Raw genomic sequence first — 16059 nt, 5'->3', positions numbered from 1 at the left:
GAGAACTATACAGTCCGGGGAACAAACAGTCGTCCCCTCACCACTCAGAACAAACGACAAGAACCAACACAGGTATGAATTAAAGATGAGGGGAAAACAACCATAACTTGAGGGTTACCAATGATGCAACAGCTTTCCCCCCCCACCCTCCACTCTTGTTGGTGACTGGTGAGGCAACGACTCTCCCCTCCCCCCCCCCCCCCTCGGTGACTGGTGAGGCAACAACCCTCTCTCCCCGGCCCTCGGTGACTGGTGACGCTGTCACTCCCCCTTCAGACTCCCCCTTGAGTGACAACAAAAGCAACAGCTCTCCCGCCACTCGTGGTTCCCTGTCGGTGAGCGCCCAAGTATCAGAACTCTCTCCTCTCACTCTGGCGCACTCTCTCCCTCGTGCTCACTCTCCCCTCGGTGAAACGAATCGGAAGGTTATTTGCGATAAGAAGGAATTAAGGGGAATGAGGGGAGAGAAAAAAGGGAGTATAGTTTTCCCCCTCTGTGAGGGGATAGGTGACCCGACTCTGGAAATGCCAGAGTGAAAAGGTTTGTGCTTATAGTTGTTGTGAGAGAGAGAGAGAGGGAGGATGGAGAGAGAGAGAGGGAGGGGGGGAATGAGAGTGGACGGAGGGAGGCATTAGGGAAAGAGGAGAAAATAGCGTTTAGGAACTCGGAAGACAATAGAGGCGTGAAACGAGAGGAGAGAAGAATGTGAACACGAGAATAGGTGGTGGTAGGTAGGTGGTCGTGGTGGTTATGGGGGACAGGTGTGAATATGATGTATTTCCCAGTAATGCTATGTTGACGAGTCGTATAAACATTGCAGAGAGCGGCAGAATCCTCCAGGTCCTAGACACAATACAGAACAGTCAGACTTACGACCCTTAAGAGTTCTAAACCAATAACAGCAAAGAGCACGGGATAAGGTGGAGAGTAGATCATAAGGACATTATAGATTGAAAGGGAAACTGATATAGATCTTAAAACAGAAAACAAGATGGAATTTGAGAACGTATTCCCATATAAAGATGGACAATATGTGCAGTGGATATAGGAACAGCTTCTATTTAAACACAGTCATTGTGAGCCGTATGTACTGTCTATACAAGACAGTTCATACGGTATACTCCTGGATTATGAGGCACCGGCATAGTTCCAACACCCTGGGAAAAATACACACAAAAATATAGTATTGGCATTTGCTACTAGAAATATGTGAGAAATTCGACACCTGCCCTGTGGACATAAACATTAATAGATTAAATAAACTCTACAGGCGCCAAGAGCCAGAGGAGATATGATTATGAAATATAAGAAGTTGACATGCTGAGACGAAGGAAAAGATAAGTATATCGAAAGTGTACATAAGTTTAACCTGGAAAAACAAACACGCATACATGCGCGCGCGCGCGCGCGCACACACACACACACACACACACACACACACAGCGTGAGAGTAGTAGAGAAATGGAATGCACTTGGGGAACAGGTTGTGGAAGCAAATACTATTCATACTTTTAAAACTAGGTATGATAGGGAAATGGGACAGGAGTCATTGCTGTAAACAACCGATAGCTAGAAAGGCGGGATCCAAGAGTCAATGCTCGATCCTGCAAGCACATATAGGTGAGTACATATAGGTGAGTACACACACACACACACACACACACACACACACACACACACACACACACACACACACACACACACACACACACACACACCCACACCGCTCGACAGCACGCTGGACACGTGATCCTGTGGTCTCGGGTTCGATCCCGGGCCCCGGCGAGAAACAATGAGCAGAGTTTCTTTCACCCTGATGCCCCTGTCACCTAGCATTAAATAGGTACCTGGGAGTTAGACAGCTGTTACGGGCTGCTTCCTGTGTGTGTGGGGGGGGGGAGAAATATTGTAATTAGTAACAGTTGATTGAGTGACGGTTGAGAGGCAGGCCGAAAGAGCAGAGCTCAATCCCAGCAAGCACAACTAGGTGAATACATACACACACACACACACTCTGGAGCTCTCACACACACTCCCCAGCATGGAGCCCGTACCTTGTCAAGCACAAGACGAAGCTGGAAAAAGTTCAGATGTATGCCACTAGACTAGTCCCAGAACTAAGAGGCATGAGTTACGAGGAAAGACTGCGGGAAATGCACCTTACGACACTGGAAGACAGAAGAGTTAGGGGAGACATGATCACAACCTACAAAATCCTCAGGGGAATCGACCGGGTAAACAAGGATAAACTATTCAACACTGGTGGTACGCGAACAAGGGGACACAGGGTGGAAACTGAGTACCCACATGAGCCACAGGGACGTTAGAAGGAACTTTTTCAGTGTCAGAGTAGTTAACGGATGGAATGCATTAGGCAGTGATGTGGTGGAGGCTGACTCCATACACAGTTTCAAATGTAAATATGATAGAGCCCAGTAGGCTCAGGAATCTGTATACTAGTTGATTTACAGTTGAGAGGCGGGACCAAAGAGCCAAAGCTCAACCCCCGCAAGCACAAATAGGTGAGTACACACACACACACACACACACACACACACACACACACACACACACACACACACACACACACACACACACACACACACACTCCAGGGTGGTAGGTTGTATTGTAACACCCATGCCCCCCCTCCCGAGAGTTCACACCCAGGGAAGCCTTCTCCAAGAGGTCAGCCCAGATAACCTCTGGATTATCTTGTAAGTTGACTAAAAATTCCTGGGTTAGTCTTAGCTAGTTTCAAGTATGAAATATTTCATGATACTCTTGTCAAACATTGCAATGGAATTAGACCCCAGATTCTTATGTGTAAACATCCATGGATCTCCCCCTTTTTAGCCATGTTAGAGGTCAGCCACACTCTTAATTAATAATTCCTCTCTTGAGCAGTGTATGGTGAATGTCAAACAAGCTTGATGGAAAAATTCTTGAGTTTGCACGTGTGGCCGACCTCTTACATTTTTGGTGTAGGTAGCAACAACAAATCTCCCCCTCCCCCTTTTTGGGGTGTATATATTGGTCCTGGAACAGACTGAGTGGAGAGAGAGTGCCGGACACCAGGGTCCAGAGTGGGTCTGTGAGAACGTCGCACAGCCAGGGAGGGACAGAGTGAATCCACCAGAGGGAGAGACAGAGGTCTTAAGGTAAAGTGTGATCTCTGAGGGTTTTGTTCCATGTCTAAGTTTCTTAACTATTGACCAGTATTAGAGTAGGATTTATAGTGGTGATTAGCATAATTTTGTTCTCAATAAACTCGTGTTAAATTTCCCGTCTGTGTCAATTGTTGAATCCTCTTAGCCTCTAGATATAGTTTGCTAACCACCGTCCCATAATTAATGACAGTTAAATGAAGAGGACTCCCCAAGTCAAGCAATGTTTCTTGCCTCGTTGTTTGATAGTCTCAATGGACAAGGCAGATGGTGGCAGCGTAGTTAATCCTGTGTAGCATTTCCTTAGAAGTGTACCTTTGGCTCCAGTTACTCAGGATATATATCAGTGTAAACATTAGTGTTACAGTTTTTGTGTTTCATTATTAGTTCATATTATATAGTGGATATTACGTTAAATATAAATACAGTCTTTCAATAGCAAAGTGTTACCAAGTGCCAACGATAGGAAGTGTTACTCAGTATAAGTTGTAGTGTTTCATTTTTAGTATCATATTATATAGTAGGTGTTACAGTATTATCAGAACTCCCAAGGCTAACGGAACAGATCTTAGATAACGCCTCAGGTGCAAATATTTGCCTGCTAGTGGTGGTCCAACAACAGCGAGAAAAATCTGGAAGAAAACGGTAGTAATTAAGGTGCGAAATCAGACAAAGAATGAGTTTAATCTGCTGGTCCAAAGTGTCGAGGTGGCGCAGGATCTCTGTTTACCAAAAAGATCAAAGGTGAAGCCATGGATGAATCAATCTCATTTATATGTCATTCAACATAAAGGCAAAATTAGAAATGTGTGAGTATAATGTTAGGTCTGGTGTTGATGTTTTGCGAGGAGAGACTCGACTAAACAGAGAACACCATAAGACTATAGAAAACCGTAGCTTTCATTTATAGCCACCCAAACACATTTATGTCTAGCCTACCCTTGAAACAATCCCACATCTATTGTGCTAAACTGTAATATGATGTTCCAGGCAAAAGTAAAATGCAAAACAAGAAATAAAACATATTTATGAGCACGTTACCAAAGATAAAAATTACATTGAACAATTTGTATAATATGATGGGAAAGTATACCAAATAATTGCAGACTCCTGCTAAGGACAGTTGAACAAAATTAACATTTTGAGGTTGCAAAATAAAGAGAATTGAATCAAGAAGTCATAAAGTTAGGATATTAACAAAACTTCATAGGATAGGATATTAAGCAGAGTTCATAATGATGGGTAAATATGAGTGTTATAAATACAGGCCTCTCAAGTTGATATTCAGCGGCATGAGAAACATGAAGTACTCAGGAAAGCTAAAGTATTGACAAAATAAGGAAGGTAAGACATAATTCGTCCCCATGAACCATGAGGACGAACCCATCATCTCCCCTCCCATCCCTTAACCCATGAGCCCCTCCCATTCCTTAACCCATTAGGACCACCCATATCTTAACCCATTAGCCCCACCCATCCCCTTAACCCATTAGCCCCACCCATCCCCTTAACCCATTAGCCCCACCCATCCCCTTAACCCATTAGCCCCACCCATCCTTTTAACCCACCCTCGCTGGGTTACACCAGAGGTTTCTAGAATGTTCGGGGAAATATGTCGGGCGTCCAGACATTAATTGATTTATCTTGGCGAAGGTCGAGGAGAAACGACCAAGAGAGAGAGAGAGAGGAAAATAAAAGTTTTGACCGGAGACTGTGTATTCACCTAGTTGTATTCACCTAGTTGTACTGCGGGGGTTGAGCTCTGCTCTTTCGGCCCGCCTCTCAACTGTCAATCAACTGTTACTAACTACTAACAATTTTTTTCACGCAGCTTGAGGCTTTAAGAAGACCTGGACAAGCTGCAGGAATAATCGAACAAATGGTTGTTAGAGTTTAACCCAAGCAAATGTAATGTAATGAAGATAGGGGTAGGAAGCAGGAGACCAGATACAAGGTATCATTTGGGAGATGAAATACTTCAGGAGTCAGAAAGAGAAAGACCTGGGGGGTTGATATCACGCCAGACCTGTCCCCTGAAGCCCATATCAAGAGGATAACATCAGCAGCATATGTCAGGTTGGCTAACATAAGAACGGCGTTTAGAAACTTGTGTAAGGAATCTTTCAGAACATTATATTCCACATATGTCAGACCAATCCTGGAGTATGCGGCTCCAGCATGGAGTCCATATCTAGTCAAGCATAAGACTAAACTGGAAAAAGTTCAAAGGTTTGCCACCAGACTAGTACCCGAGCTGAGAGGTATGAGCTACGAGGAGAGACTACGGAAATTAAACCTCACATCGTTGGAAGACAGAAGAGTTAGGGGGACATGATCACCACATTCAAGATTCTCAAGGGAATCGACAGGGTTGATAAAGACAGGCTATTTAACACAAGTGGCACACGCACTAGGGGACACAGGTGGAAACTGAGTGCCCAAATGAGCCACAGAGATATTAGAAAGAACTTTTGTAGTGTCAGAGTGGTTGACAAATGGAATGCATTAGGAAGTAATGTGGTGGAGGCTGACTCCATACACAGTTTCAAGTGTAGATATGATAGAACCCAATAGGCTCAGGAACCTGTACATCTGTTGATTGACGGTTGAGAGGCGGGACCAGAGAGCCAGAGCTCAACCCCCTCAAGCACAACTAGGTGAGTACACACTCGCGCGCGCGCGCGCGCGCGCACACACACACACACACACACACACACACACACCCCTACACCTCAGGAAGCAGCCAGTAGCAGCTAAGTCCCAGGTACCTATTTACTGCTTGGTAACAGGCGCATCAGGGTGAAGGAAACTCTGCCCATTTGTTTTCCGCCGGCTGCCGGGATCGAACCCTGGTCCATAGGTCCACGAGCCTAGAGCACTGTCCACTCAGCCAGCCAGCCTCCCATGTGTGTGTGTGTGTGTGTGTGTGTGTGTGTACTCACCTAGTTGTACTCACCTAGTTGTGCTTGCGGGGTTGAGCTCTGGCTCTTTTTGGTCCCGCCTCTCAACCGTCAATCAACAGGTGTAACAGGTGTGTGTGTGTGTGTGCGCGCGCGCGCGCGTCCTTATCTAATCTTATCTTATATATATCTTATCTTATCATGGTCCTTATCCATGCTAGGACCTTTACCCCCACCCCCGCCTGCCTCTCGAGCTTGAACAGCAGTCTCATGTGCGGTACTGTATCAAAGGCTTTTTGACAGTCCAGAAATATGCAGTCCGCCCAACCATCTCTGTCCTGTCTTATCCTTGTTATTTTATCATAGAGTTCCAGAAGGTTTGTTAGGCACGATTTCCCTGTCCAGAACCCATGTTGATGTTTGTTCACAAACCTAATGTTCTCCGGGTGTGCAACCAGTCTTAGCCTAATTATTCTTTCCAGTATTTTACAGGGGATGCTTGTCAGTGATACAGGTCTATAGTTAAGTGCCTCCTCCCTATCACCTTTCTTGAAGATCGGCACGACATTTGCCTTCTTCCAGCAACTGTGTGTGTGTGTGTGTGTGTGTGTGTGTGTGTGTGTGTGTGTGTGTGTGTGTGTGTGTGTGTGCATACATATGTGGCTGTACGAGGGATGGGAGAGCGACCTGACTCATCCGTCACCAACTTGTCGTCTTCAAGTTTCTGATGTTTAATGATTGTCGTTAAAACTGTCGTTTACCGGGATGACGCTCTGCTCTTGTCAGACATCTTGATAACAGTTTACTACACTTCCTGCTTCTTGTTTAGCTTACTACACTTCCTGCTTCTCGTTTAGTTTACTCCACACACTGCTATTTACAAAATAGATGGGCATACATTTGAAAACTACGAAGCCTATTAATACCTTGCCGTCCCCCATTAACGACCCAGGGTACCTTTCTTCTCTCAAGACGAGAGAAGATTAAAGCCCTTAAGAGAGACCTTGTCGGTGTTAATCTTAGAATTAACCGGAGACGTGCTTCAGTGTTCTACTTATCACTTACCCACTATTTGATTGATCGTATACATTTCACACTGTATTTGGACAGAGCTAAAATCTCTAACTCTGCAGAATGAAACTATGAGTCGAAACTCAAGACTATCGACTTGAGAATGGTCCAGGACGGACCGAAACGTCGTCGTCCCTTCACTTTCTAGTGTGTGGTCTGGTCAAACAAACTATGAGTCATTCTGTGGGGTCCAAACTCCACGAGAATTGTCAGTGTGAGAGTTAAGTAAAAGTTACTTGCCACAAATGAGAGAATTTTGTCGATTAGGTCAGTTTTGGGTGTGAAGGCTTTGAGCATTATATGAAACTTCAAACTAGGTTATTTAATATGCAACACACACCTGTGATCTATAAAAGGAAACTTGAAACTTTTTTGTTTTAAGTTTTATAATCAGCTCCATCAAAATGTTAGGTATGTGCCCTACTCAGTTAATGGTCACTTTATTAATCGATGGAATAACTAGGATCTATCAGTAAATTTCTTAAATGTTCCTAAGAATGATATAGTACACGTAACGTTATTAAGAGCATCACTGAGAGTGCTTAAGTTGCGGGTAACGATGTGTCTCAATACTATACTGATGTTTGTGTAGAAGGTGAACGATGTACCGGATGTGTAAATAATATACTTAATAAAATAATCTTCTCTCACTCATACATAAAATGTCATAAACTGGGCCAGTACTGCTACTGAGACCCAACTTGCAGGTGTGTACCTAGCCACTGAATTATTAATAAAAGACAAAGGCAATGGGACTATATACCTCTTCTGACAGTGTATTTCTGGCACTGAACACACATAGTAGTAACACCCAGAAAATATTCATTAATACTGGAATGAAGGTTTTAGCTGTTAAAGCAAGTAGATTTAATATTAATTTCCGTTGGATACCATCACATGGCATCTCAAAGCATGATACAGTTGACAAGCTTACAAAGACAGCCTGTAGCACACCAATACTAGAAATTTATATTAGTGTTTCATTAGCAGTAACAAAATTAATATTTAAATTAACATCCAATGAAAATCTTAATAGCACTTGGTGGTAATCTTGGGCATAGATATTTCATTGAATTACCTCACTTTGTGGGGCCACTATGCCTAAGATTATCACCAAGTGCTGTCGGGTTGTTGGGGATATAGCCTCGGCTACCAATGACTTTTGTAGAGTCACGGTGGTCGAGTGGTTAAAGTACCAGGTACGCCTAGGTGCATAGTGCTCCTGGCTGTCTGGATTCGAAGTCTTCTGGAGGTGTGGAGTTTTCCACACCCCCAGTATATATTGGTTACACAAAGAAATCACATTAACGTGATGTATAAATGAGAAAATCAGTAGGATCCATGAGGAGGATTCGAACCTGTGCTGTGGGTACATGTGTGAAACCCTAGTTAAGCTTCAGGGGGCACCTTCTGGAACCATACAGGATTCAGTTAAATACCAAGGGGGAGGAGGGGGGTAGGAGGTGACAAGCATCCACCTCCGCCTGTAGTGTACATCGTTCCCTTGAGTAACTTACTATGCAGGAAATGTTCCAATTACGAAAAAGTTTTGTAGTTTAAATTGCTTAGGCGTTGGTAATATGCAAATTAATTGCCTTGCGAAGGTGGTAGCGGCCAAGCTAGAATATATATTACCAGAGAAGCAGACAGACAGCGATAGACAGGCACATGTGTCAGATTATATTATCTTCATGTTTTAATTGACGATCATGAACATAAAGAACATTTAATTGAAGATCATAGTAGATGCACATTTGACAGGGAGGGCCACTTGTGTTATCGTCATGATCATGAGGTCACCGCGGTTCTTATCACATAAGATATCAAGGAACATGCTTTTTCCAATCATTAATTGTGATTATCAGTGATTGGCATCAGTATTTGAGTGGTGTAATCCTAAGTGTGCTTACCTGGGGTTGAGTTCAGTTCTTGGTTCCCGCCTCTCAGTGGATGTATGTTTTTTTGTGCATGTGCATGCGTGTGTGTGTGTGTGTGTTTAAACATTTTTTAAATGTGTGTGTATTTACTATTTGTATTTGGTGTGTGTGTGAGAGGGTTGAGCTTCGATTCTTCGGCCCCACCTCTCAATGGTTAAACATGTTTAAACGTATGTGTATGTGTGTATTCGCCTAGTTGTATTCACCTAGTTCTTCTTGCAGGGGTTGAGCTCTGCTCTTTTGGCCCGCCTCTCAACTGTCAATAAATCAACTGTAACTAACTACTAACTAATTCCCCCCCCCCCCCCCCCACACACACACACACACACACACACACACACACACACACACGCACGCGGGACCAAAGAGCCAAAGCTCAACCCCCGCAAGCACAAATAGGTGAGTACACACACACACACACACACACACACACACACACACACACACACACACACACACACACACACGCACGCACGCACGCGGGACCAAAGAGCCAAAGCTCAACCCCCGCAAGCACAAATAGGTGAGTACACACACACACACACACACACACACACACACACACACACACACACACACACACACACACACACACACACACTCTCACACTCTCACACACTGACTTAAAAACACACCCAGGAAGCAGCTCCGTAACAGATGTCTAACTCCCAGGTACCTATTTACTGCTAGGTAACAGGGGCATCAGGGTGAAAGAAACTTTGCCCATGCGTTTCTCCCTGGTCTTTGTTTTCCTTTCGAACCCTGGCCACAGAATCCAGCGTCCAGCTGGATTCTGTGTCCAGCTCCAGAGTCGAGTCCAGCGCTGGACTTGAAGAGTCCAGCGCGCTGTGCGCTCAGCTACTGGACCGTGTACTCACCTAGTTGTACTCGCCTAGTTGTGTTTGCGGGGGTTGAGCTCTGGCTCTTTGGTCCCGCCTCTCAACCGTCAATCAACAGGTGTACAGGTTCCTGAGCCTATTGGGCTCTATCATATCTACACTTGAAACTGTGTATGGAGTCAGCCTCCACCACATTACTTCCTAATGCATTCCATTTGTCAACCAACCACTCTGACACTAAAAAAGTTCTTTCTAATATCTCTGTGGCTCATTTGGGCACTCAGTTTCCACCTGTGTCCCCTTGTGCGTGTTCCCCTTGTGTTAAATAGCCTGTCTTTATCTACCCTATCAATTCCCTTGAGAATCTTGAATGTGGTGATCATGTCCCCCCTAACTTCTGGCTTTCAAGCCTGGCCTCGGGCCGGGCTTGGGGAGTAGAAGAACTCCCAGAACCCCATCAACCAGGTAACTGTTCTGTCTTCCAGCGAAGTGAAGTTTAATTCCCGTAGTCTCTCCTCGTAGCTCATACCTCTCAGCTCGGGTACTAGTCTGGTGGCAAACCTTTGAACCTTTTCTAGTTTAGTCTTATCCTTGACTAGATATGGACTCCATGCTGGGGCTGCATACTCCAGGATTGGCCTGACATATGTGGTATACAAAGTTCTGAATGATTCTTTACACAAGTTTCTGAATGCCGTTCGTATGTTGGCCAGCCTGGCATATGCCGCTGATGTTATCCTCTTGATATGTGCTGCAGGAGACAGGTCTGGCTTGATATCAACTCCTAAGTCTTTTTCTTTCTCTGACTCCTGAAGAATTCCTCTCCCTGATGATGCCTTGTATTTGGCCTCCTGCTCCCTACACCTATCTTCATTACATTACATTTGGTTGGGTTAAACTATAACAACCACTTGTTCGACCATTCCTTCAGTTTGTCTAGGTCTTCTTGAAGCCTCAAGCAGTCTTCCTCTGTCTTAATCCTTCTCATAATTTTGGCATCGTCCGCAAACATTGAGAGAAATGAATCTATACCCTCCGAGAGATCATTTACATATATCAGAAACAAGATAGGACCGAGTGCAGAGCCCTGTGTTTACTAGTTGTGTTTTTACGGGGGTTGAGCTTTGCTCTTTCGGCCCGCCTCTCAACTGTCAATCAACTGTTTACTAACTACTTTTTTTTTTTTTTTTTTTTTTTTTTTTCACACCACACACACACCCCAGGAAGCAGCCCGTGACAGCTGACTAACTCCCAGGTACCTATTTACTGCTAGGTAACAGGGGCACTTAGGGTGAAAGAAACTTTGCCCATTTGTTTCTGCCTCGTGCGGGAATCGAACCCGCGCCACAGAATTACGAGTCCTGCGCGCTATCCACCAGGCTACGAGGCCCCCCTCCCTGTGGGACTCCACTGGTGACCACGCCAATCGGAGGTCTCACCCCTCACCGTAACTCTCTGCTTCCTATTGCTTAGATACTCCCTTATCCACTGGTGCACCTTACCAGCTACACCTGCCTGTCTCTCCAGCTTATGTACCAGCCTCTTATGCGGAACTGTGTCAAAAGCTTTCCGACAATCCAAGAAAATGCAGTCCGCCTAGCCTTCTCTTTCTTGCTTAATCTTTGTCACCTGGTCGTAGAATTCTATTAAACCAGTCAGGCAAGATTTACCCTCCCTGAACCCATGTTGGCGATTTGTCACGAAGTCCCTTCTCTCCAGATGTGTTACCAGGTTTTTTTCTCACGATCTTCTCCATCACCTTGCATGGTATACAAGTCAAGGACACTGGCCTGTAGTTCAGTGCCTCTTGTCTGTCGCCCTTTTTTTATATTGGGTCCACATTCGCCGTCTTCCATATTTCTGGTCTCCCGTCTCCAGTGACCTACTATACCAGGGGTCTCCAAACTATGGCCCGCGGGCCACATCCGGCCCGCCACATAATTTCATCCGGCCCTCCAAACAAATCCCTGTGTGGTGGCCTTGAAAAAATAATTATCGTACGAATGGCATCGCAGAATTATTCAAAGCTGGGGCTGCTGACTGGTGGCGCTCAACCCGAGTCAGTTTTCCTCTCTCTCGATAGTGTGACGCACAGATACTAATACTGGTAGGTATGTGTTGTTCATTACAACCAATCAGTTGTGTATAACTGTATATTGTGGGGATGGAGGGCGAGTGGGGCTTCGCTGCTTCCGTTTCAGGGAGCACAAACACTGTACAATATTCTTTTCTCTGTACTTTGACAATGCCTTTATCTTAGTTATACAAAATAGCAATAATACTATTGTAGCCAAAAATATTACATGTTTAAAATAGTTAAAATGGTAACCATTAAGTTTATCAACAAAAGCTGTTGCCATAATATTTACCACTTTATAATAATATGCTATGCTTTTTAACACCACATACAAGCTGTTTTTTTCCTGTAGAATTTATTTCATTTATTTTACCCTTATGTTTTCAGATATGGAAAAGATAAAGAAAAGTGGACAGTGAGTGCCGTCGGTTCAATGACGAATGGAAGATAAAGTACTTTTTTGTGATAGCAAATGATAAAGCTTTATGCATAATATGTAGAGACAGTGTTGCTGTTCTGAAGGAATACAATATTCGTCGGCACTATGAATCTAAACATGGCTCAAGTTATTCTCACATCACAGGAGCAGAACGCACTAAAAAGTTTGAATCATTTCAGCACAGTCTGCATTCTCAACAAGCTGTTTTCAGTAAGAAAAAATCTGAAAATGAAAATTCAACTAGAGCCAGTTACAAAGTTGCCTATGTGATGGCTAAAACAGGAAAACCTTTCACTGATGGTTGTATCATAAAAGAGTGTATAGTGGAAGCAGCAGGAGAGGTATGTCCAGAAAAAGTAAACCTCTTCAAAATGATAAGTCTTGGGTCAAATACTGTTGCTCGTAGAATTGAAGATTTAGGAGGCGACATAATTCGGCAAATAAAGGAAAAAACAAAAAGATTTTGTTGGTATTCTCTTGCGTTGGATGAATCAACTGATGTGTGTGATACTTCTCAGCTCTTAGTATTCATTCGTGGCGTTGATAGTGAATTTAATGTGAGCCAAGAATTAGTATCAGTTCACAGCATGCACACCACAACAACTGGAGAGGACATTTTCAATGAAGTAAAACTATGACAGAATATAACCTGGAATGGAAACAAGTGCAGTGTGTGACAATTGAGGGAGGAAAGAATATGTCTGGGACAAAGAAGGGTTTGGTTGGGCAAATTACAACAGCTTGTGAGGTTGGAGGATTCTCAAAACCCATTTTTCTGCATTGCCTTATCCATCAACAAGCATTGTGCCTAAAATATGTTGATATGTCTTGTGTCATGAAACCTGTTGTTTCTGTGGTTAATTTCATTAGATCTCATGCACTCAACCATCGCCAGTTCCGTGATTTCTTGAAAGAAATTGATGCGGAGTTTGTTAACTTGCCTTATTATACAGCAGTTAGATGGCTTAGTTGTGGAAAGGTTTTGCTGCATTTCTTTGAGCTCAGATTAGAAATTGATTTATTTCTCACAGAGAAAAATAACCCTCAGCCATTATTATCAGAATGTGAATGGATTTGGAAATTGGCATTTTTTGCAGATATGACAGGTCATATGAATATGACAGGTCATATGAATATGACAGGTCATATGAATATGACAGGTCATATGAATAACTTGAATCTGAAATTGCAAGGCAAAACAAATTTGATCAGTGACTACTTTGTTCATGTCAAGGCATTCAGAGCAAAACTTGCGCTACTTGAAGGCCAGGTGAAGGTTAAGAATTTTGCTAATTTTCCATGTTGTGAAAAATTTCATGCAGAAAGTAAAGTTGAATTTCCTTTTTCATTTGCAAATGAAATAATTTCAGATTTGAAAAAACAGTTTCAGAAGCGATTTGCTGACCTTGATGCCAAAGCAAATAAAATCAGGCTCTTTCATAATCCATTTGACTGCAATGCTGAAAATCTTCCAACTCAATTTCAAATGGAAATTATTGATCTCCAGGCAGATGACAGACTGAAAGATAAGTATAGAGAAGGAAATCTGATTGAGTTTTATAAATGCCTGCAGCCAGATCAGTTTCCAAATTTGATAAAGTTTGCTTGTAGTTTTGTGTCCATTTTTGGTTCAACATACTTGTGTGAACAAACTTTTTCCAAAATGAAGTATGTGAAATCTAACTATCGAGCAAATTTGTCTGATGATCACTTGAAATCAATTCTTACAATTGGCTCATCTAATATGGAACCTGATTTTAATGAAATTTTGAAGTCAAAACGACAGTATCATTCGTCACACTAATTTGGTTGCATGAAACTAAAGGCAGGAATCTATTTAGTTTACCCTGATTTTTTCCAAAAAGATATGTTTTAATTTTTCCATGTTTATACTTTAATATTTGAGGAAATTAAATTACTGGCACTGATTTGTTTTTTGTTTTTTTTTTAATTTTTTATTCCTCCGGCCCGCATAAATATGGGAAATATATAATGTGGCGCTTACATTGAAAAGTTTGGAGACCCTGTACTATACACTATGAAGAGTGGCAAGCAAAGTGCCCCTGCACACTCTTTCAGTACCCCAGTCGAAATCCCGTCTGTGTGTGTGTGTGTGGGGGGGGGGGGCCTTGTCAAGTGTGAAGGCAACATGAACCATATGTGTGTGTTTTTTTAGGCAGATATTTGTTTCACGAATTTGCTTGGTTCTACCAGTGTTGCAGCTTTACTGCTGTTAATTCTGTCCACACTGGTCGTGTCAGTGTTGCCTCCACTACTGTCCACACTGGTAGTGTCAGTGTTGCCTCCACTACTGTCCACACTGGTAGTGTCAGTGTTGCCTCCACTACTGTCCACACTGGTTGTGTCAGTGTTGCCTCCACTACTGTCCACACTGGTTGTGTCAGTGTTGCCTCCACACTGGTTGTGTCACAATAACATTCAGCATTACCGCTGCACCATACCAACTACTAAACTAACTCCCGCCATTATTGCCAATGTTATGTCACCATAATATGGGTTATGGCTACCCTAGCCCCTGGTGTTGTCAGCGTTGATGTTCGTCATCACTGATTGATGTGCAGGTGATTCAATATGGATTTATTGATACATGAATGGTCCTCGCATGAAAAATATAAATATATGTGTCTCTCTGTCTCCCTCTGTCTGTCTGTCTTTGTCTCTCTCTCTCTCTCCCTCTGTCTTTCTGTCTCTCTCTCTCTCTCTCTCTCTCTCTCTCTCTCTCTCTCTCTCTCTCTCTCTCTCTCTCTCTCTCTCTCTTTCTCACACCTCATGAGAAAGGAGATGAAACTGAAAGCGGTTCACTACATCAGGAAAAGCACAGGCGAGAAAGCAAGAACAGTAAAACAACAGCAGCAACAACAACAACAGGAACAACGGAACAATAATAACTTTGACTCATCACAATACAGTAATGACGAAGGTACACAAGGGGACGTCGGGTAAGGAAGACAAATGAGAAGGGAGGGAGGGGAGGGGAAGGACGAGGAGAGGGCGGGCTGAGGGTGGAATGAAGGAAGAGGTGGGCGGGGTGGGGGGAAGATGGGGAAGTAGAAGACAGGAGAATAATTGAAGGCGGGGCTGCGGATTACTCAAAAACGGCTTCTTGTGAGTCGTTTTTGTTTGGAGGTGACGCAGATGGCGTGACCCGGATCACGGCTCACGTACGACCGCTCTGCCCACCGACCAATTGGTTTGTATTTGTATAAAAAATATTAATAGTTGAGTTTTTATCTATATACAGGAAGTATATGTCCAAAGTTGGGAGCCAAACGCTTGGGGCTAGCTTCAAATCTTGGGGTTTGGATTTGTTCGCTTGGGGCTTGCTTCACCTTACTTTCCAAGGTGAAAGTGAGGCTTTCACTCAGACAGTATACAACCTGTCCTCTTACAAATTACGTCTGAATTTGCTACGGGCTCACCATAGCCCGCGCTACTTGGAACTTTTTCTTCCAGGTAGCGAATCTTAAAAATCTTAAACAACAACAACAACGTCTGAATTTGGCCGTTTGCTTGTATGGCCGAAAATGGACGCAGATTGAAAATTAAAAATAATTGAAAATATATTTAGGATTTTTTTCCAAAACAGCAAGTTAAGGATCCTCTGGTAGGT

At 43.4% G+C, this 16059-nt stretch overlaps 1 protein-coding gene across 1 annotated transcript; it reads left to right on the top strand.

Annotated features, from left to right (window-relative positions):
- Positions 1-13188: 13188 nt before the first annotated feature.
- On the top strand, positions 13189-14304 carry LOC138370973 (general transcription factor II-I repeat domain-containing protein 2B-like). Its single transcript, XM_069335610.1, has 2 exons — positions 13189-13552; positions 13589-14304. The coding sequence occupies exons 1-2, from the start codon at positions 13252-13254 to the stop codon at positions 14230-14232; spliced, it is 945 nt and encodes a 314-aa protein (XP_069191711.1). The 5' UTR covers positions 13189-13251; the 3' UTR covers positions 14233-14304.
- Positions 14305-16059: the final 1755 nt, after the last annotated feature.

Source organism: Procambarus clarkii, chromosome 34, assembly GCF_040958095.1.
Source record: "Procambarus clarkii isolate CNS0578487 chromosome 34, FALCON_Pclarkii_2.0, whole genome shotgun sequence".
Taxonomy (NCBI): Eukaryota; Metazoa; Arthropoda; class Malacostraca; order Decapoda; family Cambaridae; genus Procambarus; species Procambarus clarkii.
The sequence above is the reverse complement of the archived record's forward strand: the minus strand, read 5'-3'. Positions and strand labels throughout refer to the sequence as shown.

Excerpts from the sequence above, each read along its gene's own strand:
- LOC138370973 (XM_069335610.1), top strand. The coding sequence starts at position 13,252 with ATGTCTTGTGTCATGAAACCTGTTGTTTCTGTGGTTAATTTCATTAGA. Across the intron at positions 13,553-13,588 it reads AGGTCATATGAATATGACAG|GTCATATGAATAACTTGAAT; the intron begins GTCATATGAATA and ends TGAATATGACAG.